Source organism: Sphaeramia orbicularis, chromosome 6, assembly GCF_902148855.1.
Source record: "Sphaeramia orbicularis chromosome 6, fSphaOr1.1, whole genome shotgun sequence".
NCBI classification, from domain to species: Eukaryota; Metazoa; Chordata; class Actinopteri; order Kurtiformes; family Apogonidae; genus Sphaeramia; species Sphaeramia orbicularis.
In genome coordinates, this window is record NC_043962.1 from 55,994,526 (window position 1) to 56,022,301 (window position 27,776).

Below are 27,776 nucleotides of genomic sequence, written 5' to 3' on the forward strand. Positions count from 1 at the left end.
TATTCTGTTCTATTCTTTTCTATTCTGTTCTTTTCTTTTCTATTCTGTTCTATTCTTTTCTGTTCTATTCTCTTCTGTTCTTTTCTGTTATTTTCTATTCTATTCTATTCTATTCTATCATGATGGAGGCATTCTGTTTACTCCAACATCTGTGAGCTATGATATTGAAAGGATTCAGTTCTTTTTATTCTATGGATCTGATTCAGAAACAGGCGTCTGTTCACGTTAATGATGTGATTAATGATGTGATTAATGATGTGATTGCCGGCGTCCAAACCCACAGGAGTAAACAGATCTGCTCACATTTTCAGTCTCATATAATACCACTGGACACATTCCAGCAGTGAACACCATAATGTCCCTGTTTAATGCTGGAATCCCAGGAGTCAACCCCGCCGACGCCGTCCCCGGCTGTAACCGTGGTAACGCAGCGCTGGGATGGTAGAGGAGGGTTCTGGATCTGGATCTGGATCTGCTGGGTTGGACTCTGACCGGCTGGTTTTTGTGTGTCCCCCAGGTCAGCCCAGTCCAGTGGAGGACAGCATGGCTTTACTGACTCAGGCGGTTTACGATCTGGCTAAACTCTACCTGCGCTCCTTCTGTCCTCCGTCGCCCTCCTTCACGCCTCCTCCTCTTGGCCCCGCCTCTCCGGCCGCGGACGGAGACTCAGCAGACGATAAAGGCAGCAGAGAGGCATCCGGGAGCACGGACCACCTGCAGTTCACTCTGTTCGCTCTGCACGGCATCCCAGCCAACTGGGTCAGCAGGTAAACGCAACTGGATCAACCACATCCAGGTATTAGACAGGGCCGAATCCCAAAACACTGTGTACAGGTATTAGACAGGACCGAAACCCAAAACACTGTCTACAGGTATTAGACGGGAACAAAACCCCAAAAAAACCGTCTACAGGTATTAGACTGGACCAAAACTTGAAAGCATTGTCCACAAGTATTAGACAGGACCAAAACCTGAAAACACTGTCCACAAGTATTAGACAGGACCGAATCCCAATACACTGTCTACAGGTATTAGACGAGACCCAACCTCGAAGCCCTGTCCACAGGTATTAGACTGGACCAAAACTTGAAAACACTGTCCACAGGTATAAGACTGGACCAAAACCCAGAAAAACCATTTGCAGGTATCAGACAGGACCAAAACCGAAAACACTGTCCACAGGTATTAGAAAGGACCAAAACTAAAAGCACTGCCTACAAATATTAGACAGGACCAAACCAGAAAAAAACATTTGCAGGTATTAGACAGGACCAGAACTTAAAATACTGTCTACAGGTATTAGAACCAAAACCGAAACACTGTCCACAGATATTAGACAGCACCAAAACAGAAACACTATCCACAAGTATTAGACTGGACCAAGACCTGAAAACACTGTCCACAAGTATTAGACGAGACCAAAATCGAAACACTGTCCACAGATATTAGACAGGACCAAACCCTGAAACACTGTCTACATGTATTAGACGGGAACAAAACCCCGAAAAAACTGTCTACAGGTATTAGACTGGACCAAAACTTGAAAGCATTGTCCACAAGTATTATACAGGACCAAAACCTGAAAACACTGTCCACAAGTATTAGACAGGACCGAATCCCAATACACTGTCTACAGATATTAGACGAGACCGAACCTCGAAGCCCTGTCCACAGGTATTAGACTGGACCAAAACTTGAAAACACTGTCCACAGGTATTAGACTGGACCAAAACCCAGAAAAACCATTTGCAGGTATCACACAGGACCAAAACCGAAAACACTGTCCACAGGTATTAGAAAGGACCAAAACTAAAAGCACTGCCTACAAATATTAGACAGGACCAAACCAGGAAAAAACATTTGCAGGTATTAGACAGGACCAGAACTTAAAATACTGTCTACAGGTATTAGAACCAAAACCGAAACACTGTCCACAGATATTAGACAGCACCAAAACAGAAACACTATCCACAAGTATTAGACTGGACCAAACCTCGAAGCACTGTTCATAGGTATTAGGCAAGACCAAAACTAAAAACACTGTCCACAGGTATTAGACAGGACCAAAACTAAAAACACTGTCCACAAGTATTAGACAGGACCAGAACTTAACATACTGTCTACAGGTATTAGAACCAAAACCGAAACACTGTCCACAGATATTAGACAGGACCAAACCCTGAAACACTGTCCACAAGTATTAGACAGGACCAAACCTCGAAGCACTGTTCATAGGTATTAGGCAAGACCAAAACTAAAAACACTGACCACAGCTATTAGACAGGACCAAAATCGAAAAAACTGTCCACAGGTATTAGACGGGACCAAAACCTTAAACACCGTTCACAGGTATTAGACAGGACCAAACCCCAGAAACACGGTTGATAGATATTAGACAGGACCAAACCCTGAAACATTGTCCACAAGTATTAGACGGGACCAAACCTCGAAGCACTGTTCATAGGTATTAGGCAAGACCAAAACCGAAAACACTGTCAACAGTCATTAGACAGGACCACACCAGGAAAAACCATGTGCAGGTATTAAACAGGACCAAAACCTGAAACACCAGTTGCAAGTGTTAGACAGGACCAAAACCTGAAACACTGTCCACAGGTATTAGACGGGCCTCAAAAGCCAAACACTGTCCTACTAAAGTGTAGACACTTTTATTCTAGTTTGAAGAATCTGTCCGGGCAGAAGTGTCAGTTTTTTCTGCTCTGAATGTATGTAATAGTCTGTGTCGTGTTTTCTACTGAGTGAAGTCAGACTGCACTGATGAGGCGTTCAAGTCTTAAAGGGAACCTGTTGGAACATGCAGACACTCAGGTCTAATTTACAGTATGTTAGAGCAGAACACGTCTCATCAATAATCAGAACCTTCTTGGACTTGTTCAGTCCTTGGCTCCGCCCACATTTTCTTCACTGACAGACAAAGCCGCCCCCCCCATGCAGCGGAGGACGTTAAAGCCACTAATGATCCGGTCCAATGCCGCTCTACTTCCTGGGCCAGTCACCACTCCAGTCCACATTCTCCTGCTGGGTTTTCCATCTGGGCATCCGGTTACGCTTTAACGCTTACACATTTTCCATCCACGGAACCCGAGCCTCCTAAACCTGATCTGAGTGAAATCCAGATCCAGATCAGTCCCAGCTGATTTGGTGACTCTAGTCCTTCATAATAAAGACAGATGTCCATCCACTGGACGTGCGTCAGGACAAACTCACAGATAAACACAGATGAGTAGAGTTTATGAGCTGCAGCCCAGCAGGGTTTGGGTGAAAGTCTAGACCTGATGAGACTCTGGAGGTCCAAGTGGTTCTGTAGTTTGTGTTTTAGGAATTATATTTCATTTTTTAATAGTGATATTAACCCTTTCATGCATGAATTATGGGAACCTTAATCAAGATGTTTTTTCCTGAGTGTTTTTATTCCTCTTAAGGTATGAAAAAAAAGAATGTGATTGAAATTTTTTTATGAACCTATTTTTCACAAAGTTACAAAAATGTCCACTCAACTGGACATTATGCATTTCATTTTTGAAATGACATACTGTGTGAAAACTATGAAATAAAAGCATGTTTAAAGCTGCTAATCTGATGTTTTCTCACATTTTAACATACTATGATACTTGTTACTACACATTCAGAGAATATGCAAAAAAAACAACATATTTTTGTTAAAAGAAAAAGAACAGTTGATTACATTCTAGCAACAATTAGCAATTGATTTATACTCAAGTATGTCACTGCAGATCAGGTTTATCAAGAACAGGAAAGCTATAGTAATGGTATGAATTGCAGTGTATGGGATGGTGCTTAAGCGTCCACTGTGTTGGCTGATATGCAACTAAAACAACAAAAGCCATGAATATACAAGAGATCAGCTGGAGAAGAACTGTCCACTGGAGTGACCACTATGCATGAAAGGGTTAAAATGATATAATGATGATGATAATAATAATAATAATAATAATTAATAATAATGATAATGATAATAATAATAATAATAATAATGTGTTTCTTATTAAACTCAGTGAAACAAAACAAAACATTCAAGATGAAAACAATATTAAATATTGATAAACAATAAGATGAAAATGTTCATTATGACGACGGTGAGTTTAAGGCTCTGAGACCGGGTCAGACCAGGTCAGACTGGTTCAGGCCGGGTCAGGCCAGTTCAGACTGGGTTAGACTGGGTCAGACCTTGTTGTGTGTCTTCTCTGTGTGTTTCTGTCCTCACCATCTGAACCAGACCCCCTTGTCCTGAGAAAACGTTGACATTGCAGTTCAGATTCTTTCTGTGAGCGTCACAGTTCTGCTGTACCTTTCGTTGTCATAACCCAACCTCCTCCTCCTGGGCTTTTCCCGGTGGTTTTAGGTGCCTGGTCCAGATGGATCGGGGTCCTAAACCCGCTTCCTGACAAGATCTGGTCCAGGTTCGATTCGCTGAACCAGGACCAGGATTCTCCTGTTTGTGTTGAATTTGGCCCATTCCTCCAGTTCATCTGTTTTATTCCTGATGAACTGAACATTGGACAGGAGAAGTGTAGGCACTGAAGGGAAAGAAGGAAGTCCTGGATCAGAGTCCCACACACACACACACACACACACACACACAACAGGTGGAAGCGCCTGGTGTAGCGCTGTCACATAAGAAAGTTTTAAAAACTCCGTAATATTCCAGTGAAACGCGTTGCTGGATCACTGCTGTTTCAGTGTCACTTACCACCACATTAAGACACAAGTTGAAATCAACAAAGACAGATTAAAACCTTTTAAAATCCGCATTTAAAACCCACATTTAAAACCCAAACCTACCCACAGCGTAGACTGCTGGGCCCACACAGTGGAGCGCCCCCTGCTGTTCAAATGCAGAACCTTCCTTCTGTGTTTGGAAAATGACACTTTACTTACATTTATTATTAGTGTTTCAATAATCCAGATTTCTTACCCTGTTCTGTTTGTACGTATATCTAATTTATTATGTATAGTGTGTTTGCTCTATTGTTCTATTTTTAATTTGGGTTTTCTATTTTTAATGTGTCAAATGCTGTTGCTGCGCTGCAGTTTTCCCAGATTGGGATCAATAAAGTCTATTGATCTGTCTGTCTACAGGAGTTATGGTGTTTTCAGACATTTGACCTTTGAAAAGTAGGACATAAAATAGGTCAATGTCGCCCATTTCAGAATTTATCCACGCTCTATACATGACGTATGTATGTGAGTAAAAAGTTTAAGGCTGGTGTTCCTCTAGGTATCAAGCCAAATGGAAACACATTGAGCTAAATTGAGACATATCAACCTCAGGCCAGTTTAGGGGGTGAAGAACACACAGAATATAAGGAAGATAATGTCAACATAAAAGAACAATTGAAAATATGGAATGAGATTATCAAGAAATATAATCTGGAAAATGATGAACTCCTGGTATGGCCTACCCAGTCAGATAAGTTTGCCCCCGCTAAGTCTGATAATGGATTTCTGAGGTGGAGAGAAAAGGGAATGACGGCCATTCGTACACTCATCAAGGGGAAAACCTTTAAATCATTTGAAAAAATAAAATAAAACAGCATAATTTGGAGGACAAAGATTAGTGCACATATTTACAGGCAAAATATTTTTTGACAGGGAGATTAAGAGTAACTTATCAGATCATTTCTTTGTGTATTTGGACCCTAATAGTTCATACAGTTGGAATTTGAACCCTCCAGCTGCTGCAAAACTATCTTTAGATTCATTTGGGCAAAAATCCACTGGATTTCTACAACCTGTTTGAATTCCTTCTTAATTAGTTGCGTCTCTAACTAGTTCTGTCTCCACATTTGCTCATATCAGGTCCAGACTTCAGACCAACATTTCTCCAGTATTTCTCCATAATTGTTTGTCGTCATCAGCAGTTGTAGTTCAGACTGAAAATATGTCCAAACTTGGAGCCCATTACCTCAAATGTTCAGTTGTTGGTTGAACGGGACAGAGCAGCACAGCCGACAACCTGGAGGGGGCGGGGCCTGAAGTGTCTCCCGTGCATTTAAAGGGCCAGCGCTCCAAACCACCTTTCTGGTGTCATTCCTCAGAAATAGGGTTGAAGATGGACCTGTGGAGTTGAATGGATGAAGAATTCAGACCCAAGGAGAGCATTTACAGTTTATGGAGACCACAGGGAAATGTGGGAAAATGAAGAATAACATTTAAAAAAGACAAATATCACTCCTTTAAGGCTCCAGCTGTTTTTTTTTCCAGAGTCAGTGTTTACAAGTTTGGAGACAGACAGACATGCTAACGACTATACCCTCTAGGGCACAGGTGTCAAAGGGTCCAATCCGGCCCCTGGGATGAATTTGTGAAATGCAAAAATTACACTGAAGATAGTAACAATCAAGGATGTTCAAATCATTTTAGGTCATTTCAGTGTAAAGTGGGTCAGACCAGTAAAATACTATCATAATAACCTATAAATAATGAAAACTGTAAATTTGTCTCTTTATTTTAGTGTAAAAAAAAAAAAAAAAAAGTAAAAGTACACAAAATTGTATACATTTACAGACTAGACTTTTACAAAAAATGAGAATATCTGAAATGTCTTAAGAGAAGTATGTGGAATTTTAATAATATTCTGTCTGTTATTTAATGTTTTGTGTATTTGTAGATCCACTGTGATCTCTAAGTTGTGATTCACATGTATACATGATAAACTAAGTTGTAATATTGTTGATATTGCACTTATTTTACTAAAGAATTTTCAGATTGTTCATATTTGTTCATGTTACATTGAAGTACAATTCGTAGATGTCAACATTTTCATTACGGAATTTACTTTTTTCACTGAAAAGTTCTTATCCTCTTATTTATGTTATTTTACTGGTCCGGCCCACTTTAGATCAGATTAGGCTGAATGTGGCCCCTGAACTAAACTGAGTTTGACAGCCCTGCCCTAGGAGGTAAAAGCTTTGTTTCTGGTTTCAAATTGAATGTGGGTGAGTTCTACATTGACACTGACCTGGTTTGTTGTCGTGTTGTTATTTTTCAGTTATGAGAAGTACTTCCTGATGTGTTCCCTGACCCACAACGGCAAAAACCTGTTCAAACCGGTCCAGTCCAAGAGGGTCAGCACCTACAAGAGCTTCTTCTACCACATCAAGTGGGACGAGCTGTGAGTCCAGAATCTGTACCGACTCTGATCCGGTTCTGAGCTCTCTGTCCCAGTTCTCACCCTGACTCTGTCCTGGTTCTCTTCAGGATCAACTTCCCCATTGCGGTGGCGGTCCTCCCTCTGGAGTCGGTCCTGAGTCTGACCCTGTTTGGGGTCCTGAACCAGAACGCCGGTGGTTCTCCAGATTCCAACAAACAGAGGAAAGGTCCGGAACTGCTGGGGAAGGTGTCCATGCCCTTGTTCGACTTCAGACGGTGAGAACCGACGTTTACGGACACAAACGCTTGTCAGGATGGTACATTTACTGGCGTGGTTATTTATTTATTTATTTATTTAATTTTATTTACTTTATTTAACCTTGAGATCAAAACTCTTTTCCAGTGTCCTTCCTAAAACAGCAGAAGCTACAGAAATAGACATTTCAGCCCTACGTCTCCACTAAAAACTTACATAAAACACCAAAATAAAACATTCATGTAGAACACCACCAATAATGTATAAGGTAGTAAAAGTATACAACTGGGATAGAAAGCTTTTAAATGTTCTGGTTTCCACTGCCTGGAGCAACCTGCAGAAGCAGCTCAAACTGAAGGAACTGGTCTATTTAAATACATTCAAAGTCATTTTAAATCAATGGGAAAAGATTCAGTCTGGATGTAGATTGAATCAGGTTCTGATTTGAGATGTTTTTAAGGAACATTGTTGTTCTACTTTTAGTACCTTTTAAATTATTGATGGTGTTTTGTATTTATATTCTTAGTTTAATGAGTTTTGTCTGGTTTTAGAACTGACTTTGTGTATATTTTTCGTGCAGATGTATGGCTGTGATTCTATTTTGTGTAACTTCGGCTGCTGCTGTCTTACCCACGACACTGTGTAAAAGTGGTTTTTAATCTCAACAAGGTTTTTTCCGGGTTAAATAAAGGTAAAAAACAAAAACTATGTTCCTTAAAAGCATCTCAAAGCAGAACCTGCTTCTGTGTTAAACCGTGTCAAAGCATGAACTGTGATGATGATTCATATGAATAACGTCCCCATAGTTCAGCACAAACATGAAAGTGTGCAACCAGTGTTTTTAGCCTCAAAAGATTTCATCCTCAAATAGAAGCTCAATTTTAGCGTCAGTCTCTTTAAAAGTTGCTGAATCTGAGCGAAAGACAGTAGTCGCTTTTCCATTGGACGTGCGCAAAACTTTTTCCGAAATTTACTAAATGTCCAACAAACAGAAGTGCGTAATGTAAATTTTTTCCGTAAATCACAAGTGCTATGATTTGTATATTTATTATTCCAAGGTGTTGCAAAAAGTCATTCCATAACCATGGCGATTCATCAGAATGGGATGTTCACTGGCCTGTAGACTCGTCAGGATGAGACGTTCACTGGCCTGTAGATTCATCAGGATGACATGTTCACAGACCTGTAGACTCGTCAGAATGCGTTTACTGACACCATGGTTATGGGTGGTATTTGTGGACGGTGTAACGCTCTGGGTTTGTTCTCCTGTTTTGCAGAGTTCTGGTCAGCGGCAGCCGTTTGCTGTGTTTGTGGATGTCGGCTCAGGGCGCCGCCGCTGCTTCTGGATCGACAGGAAACCGTCGCAGAGTTCCATCTGAGAGGATCGTACTACAGGTCAGACATGATGTGAACGCAGACACAGACAGAGTAGAAACAAACGAGACGAAGACTAAAGAGCTGATGAGTGGTTTTAGGAAGAAGTCTGAGCCTGAACCCGGTACTGTTCACGGTGAGGACGTCCAAACTGTGGACTCGTCCAAATACCTCGGTACCCTCTGTTTCTGATTCTCAGCTCAGGTTCGACAAAAATGCAGAGTCAATGGTCAAAAGAGGTCAACAAAGAATCCACCTGCAGAGGTGGTATATCAGATTATGTCATTTAAATGATCAGTTGAATAATCTTATAACTGAAGAAATCAGATAATGATCGGTGTTTAAGTGTGCATGTAAACGGGCTCCCTGATTGGTCGTCGCAGCTGTCAATCACCTGTTGTCTGTCTTTACTAACTTTGTGACTGTTTCCTCTCAGGTGGACTTTCCAAGCTCAGGGGTGGATGTTTTATATGTAGGACCCAAAGAGGCCCTGAACCCAGAGCCCCAGGCCCTGGAGGAGCTGGACCCGGACCTCCGACGCAAACTGGAGAAAATCTGCAGCCGAGCCTCCAACTTCGGGTCAGATCTGAATCCTAGTCTGGTTTACTGAGGGATTACGTTTGACAGACCCTGTGTGACCCAATGTGGTCTACCTGTAGACCCTGGAGACCACATTGGTCCTGAGATTGTGGACTCACTGTCCTCACTGGAACTGTTACTGCAGGGGTGTCAAACTCATTTTGGTTCAGGGGCCACATTTAGCCCTATTTGATCTCAAGCGGGCCAGACCAGTAAAACAATGACTTAATAACCTATAAATAATGACAAATCCAAGGTTTTCTTTTTGTTTTAGTCCAAAAAACCCCTAATTAAATGATGAAAATATATACATTTTACAAAAAAGATGTGAATAACTTGGAAAAAAACAGAAATGTCATTTGAAAAATTTGTGCAATTTGAACAATATTATGCCTCGGCTTATTTATTATATATTTATATATTTATCACTTTTGTGACCAAGTTTTAATCAAATCTGTCAAACCTCAGTCATATCCTCAGTATCATGAATCTGTAAGTTTTTCTATGATTACTCAACTAAATCTCTTGCATTACGGTGAACAATTTCGAAGTGTCATCCACCAGAAACAAACCATTTGTTTACAAACTGAGCCAGGAGAGAACTCTGGCATTTTTGAAATTTTGTCGCGACATGCATTGTGGGAAACAAAGGCTCGCGCAGCCACCTGACAGCGGCAGCTAGAACAGACACGACGCAAAACGGCAGGAGCTCCCTTCCCTCTATGCATATTCCTCCAGCCATTTCCGCATTTCAGCCGTTTCCACATCGTGTTTGTTTCATTCATATAATACCATATGGTTGCGCTGCCGCTGTCAGGTGGCTGCGCGAACCTCCCTTTTCCACAATGCACATTGTGACAAAATTCCGAAGATGCCCGAGTGACCTCCCGGCTCTGTTTGTAAACACACGGTTTGTTTATGGTGGATGGCACTTCGAAATTGTTCACCGTAATGAAAGAGATTCAGGTGAGTAATGACAGTCAGACTTACAGATTCATGATACTGAGGATATGACTGAGGTTTGACAGATTTGATGAAAAACTGGTCACGAAAGTCTCCCGCAACTTTAATAGAAAAACCTGAGTTTTATTTGATATAATGTTCTTTACGGTTAGTTTTCTTCCTTGTATTGACGTTGGTGTTCTTTCCAGGCTGAAGCGAGCCGACCACCAGCTCCTCTGGGACCACCGGCTCCACTGTCGGAGGGACCACCCCAGCAGCCTCCCTAAGGTCCTGGCCTCGGCCCCCAGCTGGGACTGGGCCAGCATGGCTCACATCCACAGCCTGCTGCACCACTGGCCCCCGCTGCCCCCGGTCACCGCTCTGGAGCTGCTCGACTCCAAGTACGATCCAAACCCGTTCACTCAGACCCGTGACAGACCAAACGGCCTGTCTGGGCCCAGTCTGCATCCTGGTTTCAAGATTCAAAGCCTTTTATTGTCATGTGTTTAGTAAAGAAACAGGTTTCCCTGAACAATGAACATCTGATTTTACCATCGACACTGAATGCCAAGAGATTTTAAGATGTATAAAAATAGAATAATTTATCTAGGACAGTGGTCCCAACCTTTTTTGGCTCATGACCCCATTTTAACATCACAAATTTCTGGCGACCCCAGACATTCAAAATAGAGACTTTTTTGGGGTGGCTAAAATCTGTTTTTGATCGTGTAATAGTTTGCTCTACTATTTTGCAAATAAACATTAATTTTAGACGACATTTAGTCTATATAATGTATATTATTATGGACGGAGGCAGTAAAGCCTGGTGTAGATTACTGCGCAAAGGGAGAATTGGATTTTCCTTGGTCAGGATCTGTACAGTCAGTCCATGTTGGATTTACAAGGAGGACAATTAATACTGAACAAACAAGAACTCAAACTATGAATTATGAAAGAGCTGCAGCATCTGAAACTGACCACAATGAACATTTGACACAGAAACAGAACCTCAGCGCTGCAGTTTCAGCTTCATCTTCATAGTTTGTCATGTCTTTTATGTATTGTGATTGTCTCTCTCAACTTACCATATATTTTTCATTAGTTAGGGTTTTTTTTTTTTTTAATCAATTACTAGAAATTTCAGGTGACCCCATTTGAATTCCAGGCAACCCCACGTGGGGTCCCGACCCCAAGGTTGAAAAACACCGATCTAGAACACGAAAACAAGCAAAACTAAGTAGCATTTAAAAATGACATAGAAAAGAGAATGAGCTTAAAAAATAAAACTATTACTAAGAGATAAATGCATAATTACATAAATGTGCAATGTAATTGTGCAAACTCTCAGTAGTGCCTTTTCCATTGGACATTTACGCAAAACTTTACCGATATTTCCTTAAATGTGTTAAAACAGAAGTGTGTAATGTGGGTTTTTCCATTCAATTCCAAATGTGCTGATTAGTTTCTTTCTTCTGGTAGATGTCAGTAGAAGTCCTTCTATAAACATGAACATAAATCTGTGTTGTTTTGAATCTAGAATGCTCGTTCCCCCTCTATCTCCTACTAAATTCTAAAATGATTGGGTTTCCTGGTGTGTCCACACATACCCACACATTTGTTTTGTTCTCTTCTCTTGTTTTAACATCCATCAACATCCATTTTTTGGTTCTCGTGACTCTAGTTGGACTAAAAGGTCTTTCCATTGCAGTTTTGAGTGACTACAAAAAACCACCTCAAGGAAAGAACAAAAACTTTTCATCGAGAAACGAGAGTTTGGGCGAAATTGTCATTTTTCCATTAGACAAATTTTTATGCAAAAGTTATATTCACACATTTTGAGGGTCAATGGAAAAGTGACACAGATGAACAGTATGATCTATGTGCAGTTATTGAGTAGAAGGTGCATAAACATGGTGTGTTTTAAGTTCCCGGTGTGTCGGTGTGGTGTTTGTTCCAGGTTTGCAGATACTGAGGTGAGGAGCGTCGCCGTCAGCTGGATTGAGAAGAGCAGCGATGACGAACTGGCCGACTACCTGCCTCAGCTGGTCCAGGTCTGTAGGTTCAGTCCTCACCCAGGTCTGTAGGTTCAGTCCTCACCCAGGTCTGTAGGTTCAGTCCTCACCCAGGTCTGTAGGTTCAGTCCTCACCCAGGTCTGTAGGTTCAGTCCTCACCCAGGTCTGTAGGTTCAGTCCTCACCCAGGTCTGTAGGTTCAGTCCTCACCCAGGTCTACTGGCGCTGGTCAGTTTGTCTCTGTGGTTCTGTATCAAACCACTGCATCCGGTCCTCATGCACTTTATTCACCTCCTTTTTCATTCTTATTTTTTTATTATATGGGTGGGTGTCAAGTTATGTACAGTTTTTATATATCGTTCAGCTCCTGCCTAAACTTGAAAATGGCCTGGCAAACCATGAAAGATGAAATGGGTCAACTCTTCCTCGTTTCAGTTTTTATTTAGAGTTATTAGGTTGAAAACCTTTAAACAAAACAGAAATATACTAACATCACCAAATCATTTTTACAGCAAACAATATGTCACATGCCTTTAAATTGTTTGTAGACATTTCAAAGTACTTTATTAATAAAATATTTTAACTTTTTAAAGTACCTTTTTATTCAAATATTTTAACTTATATTTTTTAAACTACTCTATTATTCAAACTAAGTTAATGTCAATTCAACTTTTTAAAGTGCAGGACTTTCAAATACACATCCATCATTAACATGATTTCACAAAAACAAAAATACTAGTCCATTCAAACCAGTAGTCTTCCATAGTTTGGCCAAGCTGAACAGTCAGTTATGTCTTCTCCAAACTCAAGCAGTGTGTCCTCACAATGTGCACCAGGTGTCATCAGTTCAGCTGGAGTCAGACGATGGAGGAAGCTCACTGCTTCTGTCCTCCTACAGGTGGCAGGTTTGGGCTGATTTTGACTGACTGACAGACTTTGACTCAACAGCACAGCTTTATACATATATATATATATAGACCATTAACTCCACCAGGCCATCCAAAATTTTCATCCATCCCATTTCGGACACTATTCACTCGATTCTTTTGAAATTTCACATGTTTTTTACCACTAGGAGAGGGGCGGTGCACAGTTTGATGGCTGAATGGGGGGTGGGGTATTAGTAAACATAATGACCAATCACTGGTGCCACCCCTCAGTGAGAGACAGCGGACAGAGAAGTGGCTTTAGATTCAACACAAACACCCCCACACCCCTTTACATCCCTATGCAGAACAAGAATTTAGTTATTTAAAAATGAATAAAAAGGGGCACTTTTTTCAACAAGGCAAAAGGGCAGGGGCTCAAGCCCCCTCTGGGCCTTATGTGTGCATGTGCCTGTTCAGTACAGAAACTGTTATTTTATTCAGCACAGTGATAGAATTTGTCCTACTGTGAAATTCAGTTTTTGCTGACAAGCAAAATAAAATATAATTTTGGGAGAAAAATAAACAGTTCTCTTTACGCACAAAACATGAACTGAAACCCATCTGAAACTGTTGTACCCTTAGTAGGTGCACCGTATATATTCCTGCTTTTTTGTCCTTTGCCAACCACACCTATGTTATCTCTTACATCTTCATGTAGAATAGAATAGAATAGAATAGAATAGAATAGAATAGAATAGAATAGAATAGAATAGAATAGAATGGATCTGTATTGTCACTGTCACAGGAACAATGAAAATGAGTTTAGCAGCAAAAACAACTGAATAAAAGATATCATACAAAATACTCCAAAATGTAAGGAATGAAAGCTACAATTTTATATATATATACATATATATATATATATATATACATATATATATATATATATATAGTTAAAGTACTACTAAAACTACTGATATATACAAAAGGCTAACTTTTGATGAGAAAAGATGAGAACAGATGAGAAATATGTACAACAAATAAGGATATATACAGGTAATATATAGGACAAGGTACGATTAACAAAAAAGATGCCTGGGTTCTGAGGAACTGTATTCTTTGTTTTTTGGGGTTTTTTGCATTGATATCTCTGTAACTTCCTGTAGTTAATATTAAAGTTTAAAAGCCTTTTCATATGAACCAAACCACAGTTCAGTTGGATCAGGACTAAAACCAAGACCTGAAAGTCTGGACCCAACAAAGATGGTCTGACCCCCAGCATCTCTTTTTTTGTCGATACAGGCGTTGAAGTTCGAGTGTCACCTGAAGAGCGCCCTCGTCATGTTCCTCCTGTCCAGAGCTCAAGGAAACATCAACATCGCACACTACCTCTACTGGTACGAACACTCCACCCATCAGCACAGCCACAGGAGGGTTTTACAGGGTGTATATGCACGTCTTGAAAGTCTTGAAAAGTCTGGAATCTTGAAACGCTGTTTTCCAGACCTTGAAAGTTCTAGAATTTTATGTGAAAGTCTAAATAAAGTATGAAAAAAAGTGTCTCCTATAGTTGAATTTTAGAGTATGTCCAAAGGCACATTATTTTATAAGATTAGAAATGCATGAGGAAAGAACATACAGAACTTGATCTGATTTCACTAACCGGTCGGTTGTGGAATGATTGTAGTGAACCTTGTTTGTATAATATCCTTGTATTTTTGTGATTTTCATAGGTTTTGAAAACTTTTCTGTCAGTAAAACATAATTTCCTGTAAATTATGCATTCATTTATTCATACATTTATTAAAATGGACGTTTCTACTACACACAGCAGGTACAATCTCAAACAAAAAAGTAGACATGCAAGTATAAAAAGTACATAAAGTCAAGGTCTGGGAAAAAAAATAGTAGTTTTGAAAAAGTCTGGAATTTTATTTGGATAAAGAGCAAACACCCTGAGACAAATGCTTTTTTATCTTTAGACTTGACTAGGGATGTAACGATTACCCGTATAACAATAAACCGCAGTAAAATTGCCGACGGTTAGTATTACTGTTTAAATTGTAATTATCATGATAACTGTGTTTGATTACCGCACTTTTCAGGGTAAAAACCCTTTGTAAAGTTATGCTTTATGTCAAATATTTGAGTATAGTTCTTATTTATTGCAATTTTGATTTTATATACCCAATATTTGGAACCAGTATTCACTTTTAAAGTCTTTGAAAAGGTTCATTAAGTATCTTTGTGTTATTTATGCAATTAAGTATATAAATTTTTCAAATTGGATTTTTTTTTATGTGTTTTCTGGCCTTTTATGTTGATATAGTAGGTTAAAGTGAAAAAAAAATTAGACAAATGAGATGGATGAAGTTGTGCTGAAAAAACAGATCCCAAACATGGGTCTAGTAAACATTTGTTTCTATAGTATATAAAGGCCAAATCAAAAGGACTGAAAATAGACAAAATAGGCTCAGACCACTAAGGGTTAATATCTGAATGGTTCTGCCAACAGGAAGTACATTGTGCCAATTATTTTATTTGTTTTGTTTTTTTTTTTATTTTAAATACAACTTGGTTAAATTATTTCAGTGTTTGTATATTTGTACTTTTTGAACATTTTGAGCACAATTTCAATAATACCGCGATAATAATGATAACCATGATAATTTTGGTCACAATAACCGTGATATGAAATTTTCATATGGTTCCATCCCTAGACCTGACTTTTTTAAAAGCTGTGTTAGGAAGTCCATCTCAGAAAATGAGTAAATTATTAGTTTTTTTTTTACTTTTAGATCAGAAGCTTCTGCACATTAGTTACAGATGCTGCTTATGTCAGTTTCGGAGCAGAATGTTCAGGGCTTTACATCTAAGTGATGAATCAGAATCGATGCTGCCGCAGTTAAAGACCTCCTGTATGTTTGACTTCAGGCTGCTAAAGGACGCTGTTCAGGATCCAGCCTGGGGGAGGCGCTACGAGCGCGTCCTGGGGGCTCTGCTGTGTCTGTGCGGAGGCAAACTGAGGGTGGAGCTGGAAAAACAGACTCAACTGGTGACTCTGCTCGGAGCGGTGGCCGAGAGGGTCCGGCAGGCCGGGGGATCCACCAGACAGGTCTGAGACCAAGACCAGGACCACATACTGGACTCAAACACACATCATATATGCAGGTTCAGGTCTAAGATGAGGACCGGTTAAGTGTCTGAACTTTTTGAAACAAGTCATTTTATGATGAAGTCTGAATGAAAACATATTCTATGATGTAAGAAAACACACAACTGTCAACGATACAAACAACCTAACATGGCCGCCACCACCAGGGGTCAGTCTGGTCTACGGCCTCTGTCGGCTAATCCACTGACGTATGCCTCTGACCAGGCCACAGATCCAGTCTTGATGGATCCAGGTCCTGAAGCAGAGACTGCCTGTTGTGGACCATAAGACTCACCAGGTCTGGACCTGTATCATTATCACCGAGGCCTGCACCATTATGAGTTAACCGGTCAATCTGAACCACCTAGAGGGGTCACTGGTCTGAATGTGTTAAGACTCAGGCAGCAGGAAGGTTTAAAATAGAATACATCCCATTAAAAGAGGCCATGGTTATTGATTTCCTGTTGACAACTAAATGAATAATTGATCATGAGTTTTTTGTTCAAAGTGTTTTTATTACATATCTGGTCACAGAAAAGCATAATACAGTCATTGTTTTTTTGTTTTTTAACCCAAACCCATGACCGTTCCCACCCTGTTGCACCAAAAAAAAAAAAAAGATAAGTGACAATAATAAATAAATAAATAAGGAATACAGATATTAGTCGCAGACTCATATTAATAAGATTACTCTGGAATAAGTGAGGAATCTACCTCTTTTATGTGATTCAGAACAGGTTGCCAGGTACTGAAAAACTTATCGCACATCCTCTAATAGAATATCTGATTTTTTCCGATGTTAAATGATGTAAAAGATCCAGAAACCAAGATTTAAATGTTGGAGGTTGTTTATCTTTCCATTTTAGTAGTATTAATCTGCGTGCTAGAAGAGTGGTGAAGGCACTTAGATATTTAGATTTTTGGTTAAAAGAATGTAATGTAATGCCAAATATTGCAATTGTTGCCTCAGGTTCAATATGAGACCCTGTTCCATCAGAAAGAAATTTAAATATTGCCTGCCAAAAGTTTTTCAGTTTTGAACAAAACCAGAACATATGAGACATTGATCATGGGTTTGAGTAAATGTTTATTTCTTGTTAAATGTGAATATGTTGTGGTGTCTTTCCTCGTCTGTGACAGGAACTGGAAACTAGACCTTCTGCATTTTTAAACCACTTTCAACGTTTTCTGAGAATTTATCAAACAATTTATGGAAAATCAGCTTTAGTTGTGGATCTGCATCATATAGGTTTAAATAACAGGACATATGACCCATCATGATGACGGAGGACGGTTTCAACTATTACAGTGAGAAACTTTTATTAATGTTCCAGAGTTTATTACTTTTATTGTTAAATAAACTGAATGAGTGAAGGAAAGTAGTAAACAGCTGAATATCAAAAGGTTACGGATCAAAACAAGACACGGTTTCACATTTTTAAGCCAAACAATCAGTAAATGTAGAAAACAATGATCAGTAAAAGGAATCCTCAGCTTTACAAACTTTTAGGTTCTGTTTTCATTTTCCAACCAACTGAAACCCCTTTGTTTCTCCTAGGGCTGCACGATTTTGGCAAAAAAAAAAAATCCCGATTTTTTCCTCTAAAAACTCGATTTTCGATTTTGATTTCGATTTTTGGGTAAAACTACAAAAGACAACAGAAGTCAGCACGCCATTTTCGTGAGCAGCCAACAATGCAAGGCACTGCTCTAACCTCAAATCTGTGATGGGATCACGTGATGAACCCACAGAAGTTTTATTCTTAATTAAATCTTTATTGAATGAAGTAGAGTATACAAACAATGTATACAACAAGAAAATAACAGAAGTTTGTCAGGGGGAATACACTATATAATACAATGTCCAAATCAGAGCAAATACTTATGTTTTTTATAGCCTTTTTGTTTCCACATTTATCTAACAGCTTTAAATAAAGTTCAACATCTTTCAAAAAATAAATAATATTTGGTTTTGTGTAACAGAACTTACATTTGTGAATGAAAAAATTAGCAAGTAAGAGGACTAAATTATACATATGTACCTATATATATATATATATATATATATATATATATATATATAATATATATATATATATATATATAGATATTGTTTTGTTTTTTTCCTGGGTATCTGGGCCACAGAAGTGATACCAATGTAAGTCAATGACAGGCATCAGTCGTGCGTGCGTGGACCACGTTAATATAAGTGATCCACATGCGGTTCTATTAAACTGGGGGATCCGTGCGTGGAACAGACCGACCCAGGACACACTGGAGGGATTCTATCTGTGGAGCTGGTGGATGTGTGTGGGCACAGGGCTGTGTGGGCTCCTCTGCTGAGGCTGATGACCCCGAGACTCGGACCCGGTTCGGAAGAAGACAGTATGGTACGGATCTGGGACAACGTAAGATGAGTGATCCGCATGCAGTTCTATTTCAGATCCGTGCGTGAAGCCACGGCTTACATTGCTATAAGTACTGCGGGCTCATGAACAGATTTAAAGTCCGGTCATTACACAGACTTCTGTGACAGACCGCTGTCACTGATAGGAGGAGGAGCCTACGGGAGCCCGCAAGCGCGCGTACGCCCGCAGGTACGAGAGAGATGAAATCGATTTTATGATTTCCCTTTTTTAAAAATCGTACTAATTAAAAAATCCGATTTCGATTTAAAATCGATTAATCGTGCAGCCCTAGTTTCTCCTGGAGATACATGTGTGTTCGTACTTTTGTCATTAAGGTCAGTGACAGTATGTGGTTGTGTGTCTGTAGGTGGCGCTGCAGGAGGGTCTTGAAAACGTCCAGAACTTCTTCCAGAGGAACAGCTGCAGACTCCCACTCAGTCCTAGTCTGGTGGCCAAAGAGCTCAACATAAAGGTGAACAAACTCGCAATAATACCCCTGTACGACCCAGTGACCGGACCAGACCCCTACCCTGACCCTGACCCTTAACCAGACCCTGACCCGGATCCAGGCCCTTAACCAGACCCTGACCCGGATCCAGACCCTTAACCAGACCCTTAACCTGACCCTGACCGTGATCCAGGCCCTTAACCAGACCCTGACCCTGACCCGGATCCAGACCCTTAACCAGACCCCTACCCTGACCTGACACTGGTTTATTACCCCGCAGCCAAGGGGTATTGTAATTGTTTTGTCGTCCGTCTGTCTGTCGGTCTGTCGGTCCATTTAACGACATAATCTCCTTATCTGATGAACGCACTGACATACCTGCACCACATTTGTCCTGTGGATGCATCTGATCATGGAGCAGAAGAATTTTGAAAATAGGTGACCTTGACCAACTTTTTCAAGTTCCAACGGCCTTGTAAAGTTATAATATCTGAGTATTTTCACATGTCTATGGAAAAAACAAGGTCTATTCTATCAGCACACTTGGAAATTTAACTATTGAACAAACGGTTGAATTTATATGAATATTTAAATAAATCATGCAGTCAGAACGCTCACCACAGAATTTTGTCGCGACGTGCATTGTGGGAAACGCCAGTTTGCACCGCTGTCTGGCAGCAGCAGCTGCTACAGACAGGGGCGCGGAAACGGCAGGAGCTCCCTTCCCTCTATGTATATTCCTCCAGCCGTTTCCGCGTTTCAGCCATTTCCGCGTTGTGTTTGTTTCATCCATTTAATATCATATGGTTGCACTGCCGCTGTCAGGCGGGGGCATGAGCCTTCGCTTCCCACAATGCACGTCACGACAAAATTCTGAAGACGTCCAAGTTACCTCCCGACTCTGTTTGTAAACACGTGGTTTGTTTCTGGTGGATGACACTAAGAACTGTTCACCGTATGCAAGAGATTCAGGTGAATAATCACAGAAAGACTTACAGATTCATGATACTGAGGATATGACTGAGGTTGACAGATGTTGATGAAATATTGGTCACAAAAGTCTCCCACAGCTTTAAAGTCACATATTTTGAGTTGAATCACATGTGAAACACAAATATGAGATCAAAGGTAACAAGTAAGAAATCTGAACAGAGACCAGCTTGGTGCTCTTCAGTCGAACCGTCTGTGGTGAAAAGGAGCTCATTAATTTCACATAATTTAACATAGTGAATGTTTTATATGGATGTGACCCAGATAAACCTTCATGATCATCATGGATGAATTCTGGTTTCAGAGACCAAACAAACCAGATCATATGGAAACTAAATCCTGTACTGTGTGTTTTAAGGCCTGTTCTTTCTTCAACTCCAACGCCGTTCCTCTGAAACTGACTTTGATCAACGCCGACCCTCTGGGAGAAGAGATCAACGTCATGTTTAAGGTAAAAAAAAAAACAAAAAAAAACACAAACACACAAAGGCACCATGCATCCACTGATACGTCTGAACATCTATCAGCTGATACAACAGCAGAGGTTTGGTTTTGGTTTTGTCTGTCACATGGTCTCCTTTAAATCCTCTGTTGTTCATGTCTTACGTCTGAACGGCGCCCCCTGGTGGGTGGACTGAATACAGCCTCAGGTGCATGTGTTGGTGTGGTGACTCCTGGTGTGTGTGTTTGTCGGTTCATCAGGTCGGTGAAGACCTGAGGCAGGACATGCTGGCTCTTCAGATGATCCGCGTCATGGATCGGATCTGGCTTCAGGAGGGTCTGGACCTCCGCATCGTCAACTTCAAATGCATCTCCACCGGAAAAGACAAAGGTAAGATGAGGAAAGGGAACGATCCAAGCACACTTCAAACTACATCTAAAACCAGGACTAAGCACAGATACATAAACCTAAACATGAGGTGGTTTGGTTTGGACACGAAAATGCCTTTGAGACTTTTAATAACATCAGAAGACTAAAAAAATGTATCATTTCATGTCATTGGAGAGCATTATGATCAGCATTTGTCTATAGAATTATTAGAAAAACCAGGAACAGATAAGAAGTCACCTTATATTATAATAATAAACCACCTTATAACCACATAATAATTAGGGCTGGGTAAAAAAAATCGACTTGATCGATTTTACGTCATTTCATTTAAATTTTGCGTAATGGATTAATAGTGGATGAGATCAAATTTTCAGAGCAGGACCATGAGTACCTGATCCAGGTACCGTGGAGGCGGGTCGGCTCCATCTAGCCCTGGGGGACACGGAGCGCCTCGATCTCGCTTGCGATGGTACTGAATGGAAGGGACGTGGGGCAGGGTGTGGAGAACCCCTCTGCAGGAGGTTGTCCTGGCCTCAAACTCGAGGCCGCAGTACAGAAGAACTGGCTGGCAGAGGCTCTCGGAGGCGGGTGGTGGAAGCCAGCCATTCTAGGAGTATTAACTTAGATCAGGTGATAGTATCACCTATGGCTGAGTGTGGAGTTAGAGGAATAGTAAAGCAACATTCACAGACAACAACCCCCCCAATTCAATTCAATTTAAGAGCAGATTCATCTGTTTACTGCTGAAATGTCATATTTATTTCCTTTCTAATGTCAATATTGATTCCAGTATTGATGTGTTGCATGGCTGCAGTAGTCAAATAATCAGGTTACTGCTCAAAATTGTACTTTGGTATCACTAAATGAATCTGAAACAGTCAATTAATACTGAACTGAACTGATATCGAATCGTGATTAATTGATTCAGAACCTTGTGAATCGACTCAATTAAGGAAATTGGCCATGATCCCCAGCCCTAATAATAATAACTGCACACAACAATATTCTTACACACTTATTACCTCCACCAAGGACCGGTGGAGGTAATGTTTTCATCAGGGTTTGTCTGTTTGTTTGTTTGTTTGTCTGTCCGTTAGCAAGATAACTCAAAAAGTTATGGACAGATTTTGATGAAATTTTCAGGACATGTTGATACTGATCCATTTTTAGCTTACCGGCCGACAGGCCGTAAGCTGTTGTCGTCATGTGACGTCCGTCATCGTCGTCTGTCATCCGTTTAAAAATTTCAATTGTCTTCTTCTCCAAAACTACAATTCCGATTGACTTCAAACTTGGTATACAGCTTCTTTATGATGATGGCAACAAAGTTAGTGAAATTATTGGATCTGGATCTGATTCTGGATTTGGTGCCACTTTGAAACATTTCCCCATTATCAGAGATAGGAAGTGGATGGATGCAATAACTCAGTAAATATAAATGATATCCAGTGTAAATGTCTCCAGTCCAGCCCTGATGGGGAGATGACCCAAACATAATGTCCACATGCTGATCAGGATCTTCTTCTGGATCTGGAACTGACGCAAAATTTAACATGGGCTCTTATGGGGAAAACATTTCAATCGTCTTCTTGTCCAAAACTCCAGTTCTGATTGACTTCAAACTTGGTATACAGCTTCTGTATGATGATGTCAACACAAGGGATGGATTATTTCGATCCAGATCTGATTCTGGATTTGGTGCAACTTTGAAAAATGTTCCCATTATAACAGATAGGAAGTGGATTGATCCAATAAATCAGTATCAATGATATCAAGTTGGAATTAGAATTTTTTACAGATCTGATCGGAATATGACCAAAACATGGGCTATTTCTGTAATAGAATAAATACACAGAACTGGGTGAGAATAAATGGCATCTGGATACATTTCCCAAAGCTTTTAATTTGGCCGGTAAGATACAGGACCATTGGTCCTATTTTTATTTTTATTCTGCTTAGCTCTATTTTTATGTTACTTCGTAAAATTGTAAAATGTATATTCTGTTTTCTTATCTTACAGTTTTTGTAATGTTATATCTGTTCTTATTTCTGTAGTTCTGGTGTTTTATTAAAATTGTTGCACTGACTGGAGGAGCACAATGATAATAAAAGCTATTCTGTTCTATTCTATTCTGTTCTATTCTATTCTACTGTGTTCTATTCTTTTCTGTTCTGTTCTATCATACTCTGTTCTATTCCACTCCATTCTATTCCTTTCTGTTCTTTTCTACTCTGTTCTGTTCTATTCTGTTATCCTCTCTTCTCTTCTATTCTGTTATCTCTTCTTCTCTGTTCTCTTCTATGTTGTGCTGGTTCAGGTATGGTGGAGCTGGTTCCGTCCTCTGACACCCTGAGGAAGATCCAGGTGGAGTACGGCGTCACCGGCTCCTTTAAAGACAAACCTCTGGCCGAGTGGCTCCGCAAATACAACCCTGCAGAAGACGAGTATGAAAAGGTCTGTTCAGACACGCCTCCTTCAGTCGCCGCTCCCACCGTTTGTGTTCATGTTCACTGGTTTAACCTCCATCTGTTTCCAGGCGTCGGAGAACTTCTCTCGTGCGCCGGTTGTTGCGTGGCCACGTACGTCCTGGGAATCTGCGACCGACACAACGACAACATAATGCTTCGCTCCACCGGACACATGTTCCACATCGACTTCGGGAAGTTCCTGGGCCACGCTCAGATGTTCGGCAGCTTCAAGAGGTGAAAGATTTGGTCACGCAAACAACACCTGAGTTTAGTGGTGTTGTGTTTCTGCCTTTTAGTTTGACTTTATCATTTGGTCATTTACCATCTGTCATGTGTTCTACTGATCTAAAACACAGAATCTATCAGTTTTGGGTTTTTTTGTTTTTTTTTTATAAATGTCTTTTTATTTTCAATTTTCAAATGTATAACAAGAAACATACAACATGAACATGAAACTGTTGTATCAAGTTCCTGTACAACTTTGATCTCCAGTGGCTGTTTGGGTCTTTATGGGTTAATTTGTAAACTTTTTGCTGTTATTAATAATAATTTTAAATGTTAATATGGGTTTGTCTGTTACCATAGAGCCAGTCAGTGCCCTCGTTATATCATCTCTAGACTGGTAACATGTTACATTCTGTCTATCAAGATAATCAGATAGTAGACGCCTGAAAAACCACCTCTTGCAAGAACAAAAACTTTTCATCAAAAAAACGAGAGTTTTGGTGAAATTGTCATTTTTCCAGTAGGCAAATTTTTGTGCGCAAGTTATGTTCACGCAATTTGAGGGTCAATGGAAAAGCGATGACTGTTAATGGGATCATTGTAGTTCTAAATACGCTGATCAGCAGTTGAACCAGAGCCTGTGTGGTTAGTCAGTGTCAGCAGGAGGCGCTCCACACACTGATGGATGTGTGTTAGTTCAGTTCTCCACCTGTCCAGGACTCAGCTGCAGACCTTGTTTTTTTCCAAATATCAACATTTAAAACCAAAAACAAGGAAAAAAATGGGAAAAAAAAAAAAAAAACATTCAAAAAGGAGCAGGATGAAGTTTAACCTCTATACTCCCGCCCCCTGATTCCACCTTTTTCTGCTGATCACACAGTCCCATGTCAGCTCCTCAAAGTAACCTACACATGTCAAAATTAACTCCAACCAATCCTGAACAAAACACAAAAATATACATATCCAAGTAAACTGTCCATTTCATAACACTGTTACACATTTATGGACGGACGGACGGACGGGTGGATGGGTATTGATGGATGGATAGATAGAAAGAATAATAGGAAGAAGTGGAGCCTACATTGTCCCCCCCCTGGCCTGACCTCCTGTCCTCTTCATGTCCTCCAGGGACCGGGCGCCGTTCGTCCTGACCTCCGACATGGCCTACGTCATCAACGGAGGGGAGCGACCCACCAGCCGCTTCCAGCTGTTCGTAGATCTGTGCTGTCAGGCCTACAACCTGATCCGCAAGCACTCTGGATTGTTCCTCAACCTGCTCACACTGGTAAGACTCGAACCACCGACAGAACACAGACGAGACAAACAAATACAACAAAGACACACTAATACAGGGGTGTCAAACATGCGGCCCGTGGTCCAAAACCAGCCCGCCAAAGGGTCCACTCCGGCCCGCAGGATGAATTTGCAAAGTGCAAAAACTACACTGAAGATATTAACACTCAAGAGTGTCAAACTTGTTTTAGTTCAGGTTCCACATACAGAACAATGTGATCTCAAATAAAATACTAATATAATAACCTATAAAGAATGACTCCAAACTTTCTTGGTTTAATGTGGAAAACATCTTACATTATACCTATAAATAATGACACCTTCCACTACTATCATAGAAGTAATCATCAATTAAAATACAAAACAATATTAGCAGTGGGATCAGATAAAGTCTGCTTTCTTTGGGGCTATGAATGAAATCCAGTTGTTCCAGATATGGTAAAAACTTTGTTCTTTTAGATTCTTATTCAGTAGGTCAGTTTTTCAATCCTAAATATCTTTAGCGTAATTCCAATCCAATCGTCTTGGGTAGGCTGAATCAGGCTGAACCATTTCATGTAATTGTTTCGTTGTCACCTCCAAGAGTATTTGTAGCAGCTTTATCTCACTCCTATGTTCCAAATAAGAAACATGGCCCAGTGTTGGATCCAGCCCCCCCTGGTGGACATTCAGTTTACTGCATCAGCTTCACGTTTCAGCCCAAAGGCTGACTGTTGGTCTGCAGTCATGATGCTGTTTCCACGTTAAACACTGTGTTTGTAGGTTGTCTAGAGTCCGTTTCTTTTCGTGTTTGACCCGTTTCTGTTTGTTCCTCCTCGCTGGCCTCCTTTCAGAATCCGCCTCCCTCTTTACCTGAACAGTTTCTTTTTGCACCTGCTGGAAAAAAAAAACAACCACACACACAGAAGCAGAAGATAATGAATATACATGTTTCTGTTTTGTCCTGGAAATGTCTGTTCACAGTCAGAGCTGTTTTTCTGCAGTTCACTCTGGATCCAAACACATTTAACATGTTTTATGCTTTTAACACATTTTTAAAGTACATTAATGAAGGGAAATAGAAGGGGTTGATCAGGGACGGCCGTGGCTCAGGAGGTAGAGCGGGTCGAATCCCGCTCTGTCCTAGTCATGTGCTGTTGTGTCCTTGGGCAAGACACTTCACCTCCTGGCCTCCAGTGTCACTCACACTGGAGGATGAATACGTATGAATGTTTGGTGGTGGTGGGAGGGGCCATAGGCGTGAATTGGCAGCCACGCTTCTGTCAGTCTGCCCCAGGTCCAGCTGTGGATACAGATGTAGTTTAAAACCTCCAGAGTGAGAATGTGTGAGTGAATGAATAATGGATCCACTGTACATGCTTTGAGTATACGTTCATAGGAAAGTGTTACAGAAATCTAATTCATTATTATTTATTATATATTATTTTATTATTATTATTATTATTATTATTATTAGGTGTTTTGTTCCTGATCTACCAAATGTCAGGGTTACTTCCTACATTATACACCCATACATTATACTCACTTCCAGTTTATTCAAGTCCAAACATTTCAATTCCATTTTGTGCAGCTTTGGAATAAAACCCGAAAATATACAAATGAGTGATATAAACACATCAGAGTGGTATTGGAGCTTCACCTGAACATTCCCACTCACAGCTGCCGTCATAAATAGTAAAGATATCATGGGTTCGAGAGGAAATGAGTCACAAATGTACAAAGACACACGACGACTCAGAGACAGATCCACCAGGACAGTTCATATAAAGAACCACTGCACCGATGTGTCAAAGGACGTCCAACAAAACACAAACCAAATAAGACACGATCTGTACTGAGCAGAACTATGAACACCCCATGTCCAGTAGTATTAGTGTAACAGGAGACCCCCGACCCACAGTGAGCTCCTCATGTCTGATAAGAGTAAAACATGCTTAAATGTGTCTTTGTGTCCGTGTGTGTGAGTCAACACTGACTCAGTGATCCAGTGACTCCACCCACAACACAAGTGTGTCAGTCCTCAGACACCCCTTATACTGGGGACACCACAAAAGGTCAAAGGTCATCAGATGGCACCATGACACAGATGGAGTAGATCATCAGAATACTACAGGGGGAAATTATTGGGTGTTAGAGTCGCTGCATTCAAGCAGAATAATGCTGCGTTCCAGTCCACCTGTAACTCGTTTTTTTCCATCCTTCTACCGGTGAAAATGCACTGGAATGTCAGTCAAACCTGTGACTTCCCACCTGTGAACTCCTACTACATCCATGTTCTCCCAGTTCCAAGTTCTGACGTCACGTAGCAATGGGGCCCCCCCATGGATGTGGTGTTTATGCAGATTGTTTATTTAAACAAGGTATTGCTCTGACATTATTTATCTGCAAATGTTCTGTGTAATCAGCAGCTGTTCTAGCGTTAGCTAGTTTTCAGTCCAATGTGTGCAAGAATAAATTAATACCAAATACGTATCCAAATATACAACTAGCATAACATAAAAGGTAGAACAGCTTCTCTTGCCTTCTGCACCGTTTTTACTCCTCTGTTTCCCTCAAATAACCAAGGAGCAAGCACCTTTGGCGATAGAAATAATTCTAAATTAACATAACGTACGGTCCGCCATGCTGGTTTGTTTACATCTAACTCCCACACTTCCTTGCGCTCAGGCAGTTTGGTGTGACTTGCCTGGAACGTTACAAAGTCGTGAGTCGTGGTTTGAAGTTGTGACATATGGGCCTGGAACGCAGCATAAAAAGTATCAAAATGAGAATTAAAGAAATAAACATGTGT

At 40.5% G+C, this 27,776-nt stretch overlaps 1 protein-coding gene across 1 annotated transcript in view; it reads left to right on the top strand.

Annotated features, from left to right (window-relative positions):
• pik3c2a (phosphatidylinositol-4-phosphate 3-kinase, catalytic subunit type 2 alpha) overlaps window positions 1–27,776 on the top strand; it is a 103,424-nt gene that overhangs the window by 63,528 nt on the left and 12,120 nt on the right. The window contains exons 11-25 of the mRNA XM_030136813.1: window positions 518–767; window positions 7,034–7,156; window positions 7,243–7,410; window positions 8,668–8,785; window positions 9,201–9,343; window positions 10,495–10,686; window positions 12,243–12,336; window positions 14,469–14,563; window positions 16,101–16,281; window positions 19,096–19,200; window positions 20,525–20,617; window positions 20,869–20,998; window positions 23,317–23,457; window positions 23,536–23,701; window positions 24,821–24,977. Of these exons, the coding sequence (XP_029992673.1) occupies window positions 518–767; window positions 7,034–7,156; window positions 7,243–7,410; window positions 8,668–8,785; window positions 9,201–9,343; window positions 10,495–10,686; window positions 12,243–12,336; window positions 14,469–14,563; window positions 16,101–16,281; window positions 19,096–19,200; window positions 20,525–20,617; window positions 20,869–20,998; window positions 23,317–23,457; window positions 23,536–23,701; window positions 24,821–24,977 (2,156 nt within the window). The remainder of the gene's footprint in view (window positions 1–517; window positions 768–7,033; window positions 7,157–7,242; window positions 7,411–8,667; window positions 8,786–9,200; window positions 9,344–10,494; window positions 10,687–12,242; window positions 12,337–14,468; window positions 14,564–16,100; window positions 16,282–19,095; window positions 19,201–20,524; window positions 20,618–20,868; window positions 20,999–23,316; window positions 23,458–23,535; window positions 23,702–24,820; window positions 24,978–27,776) is intronic.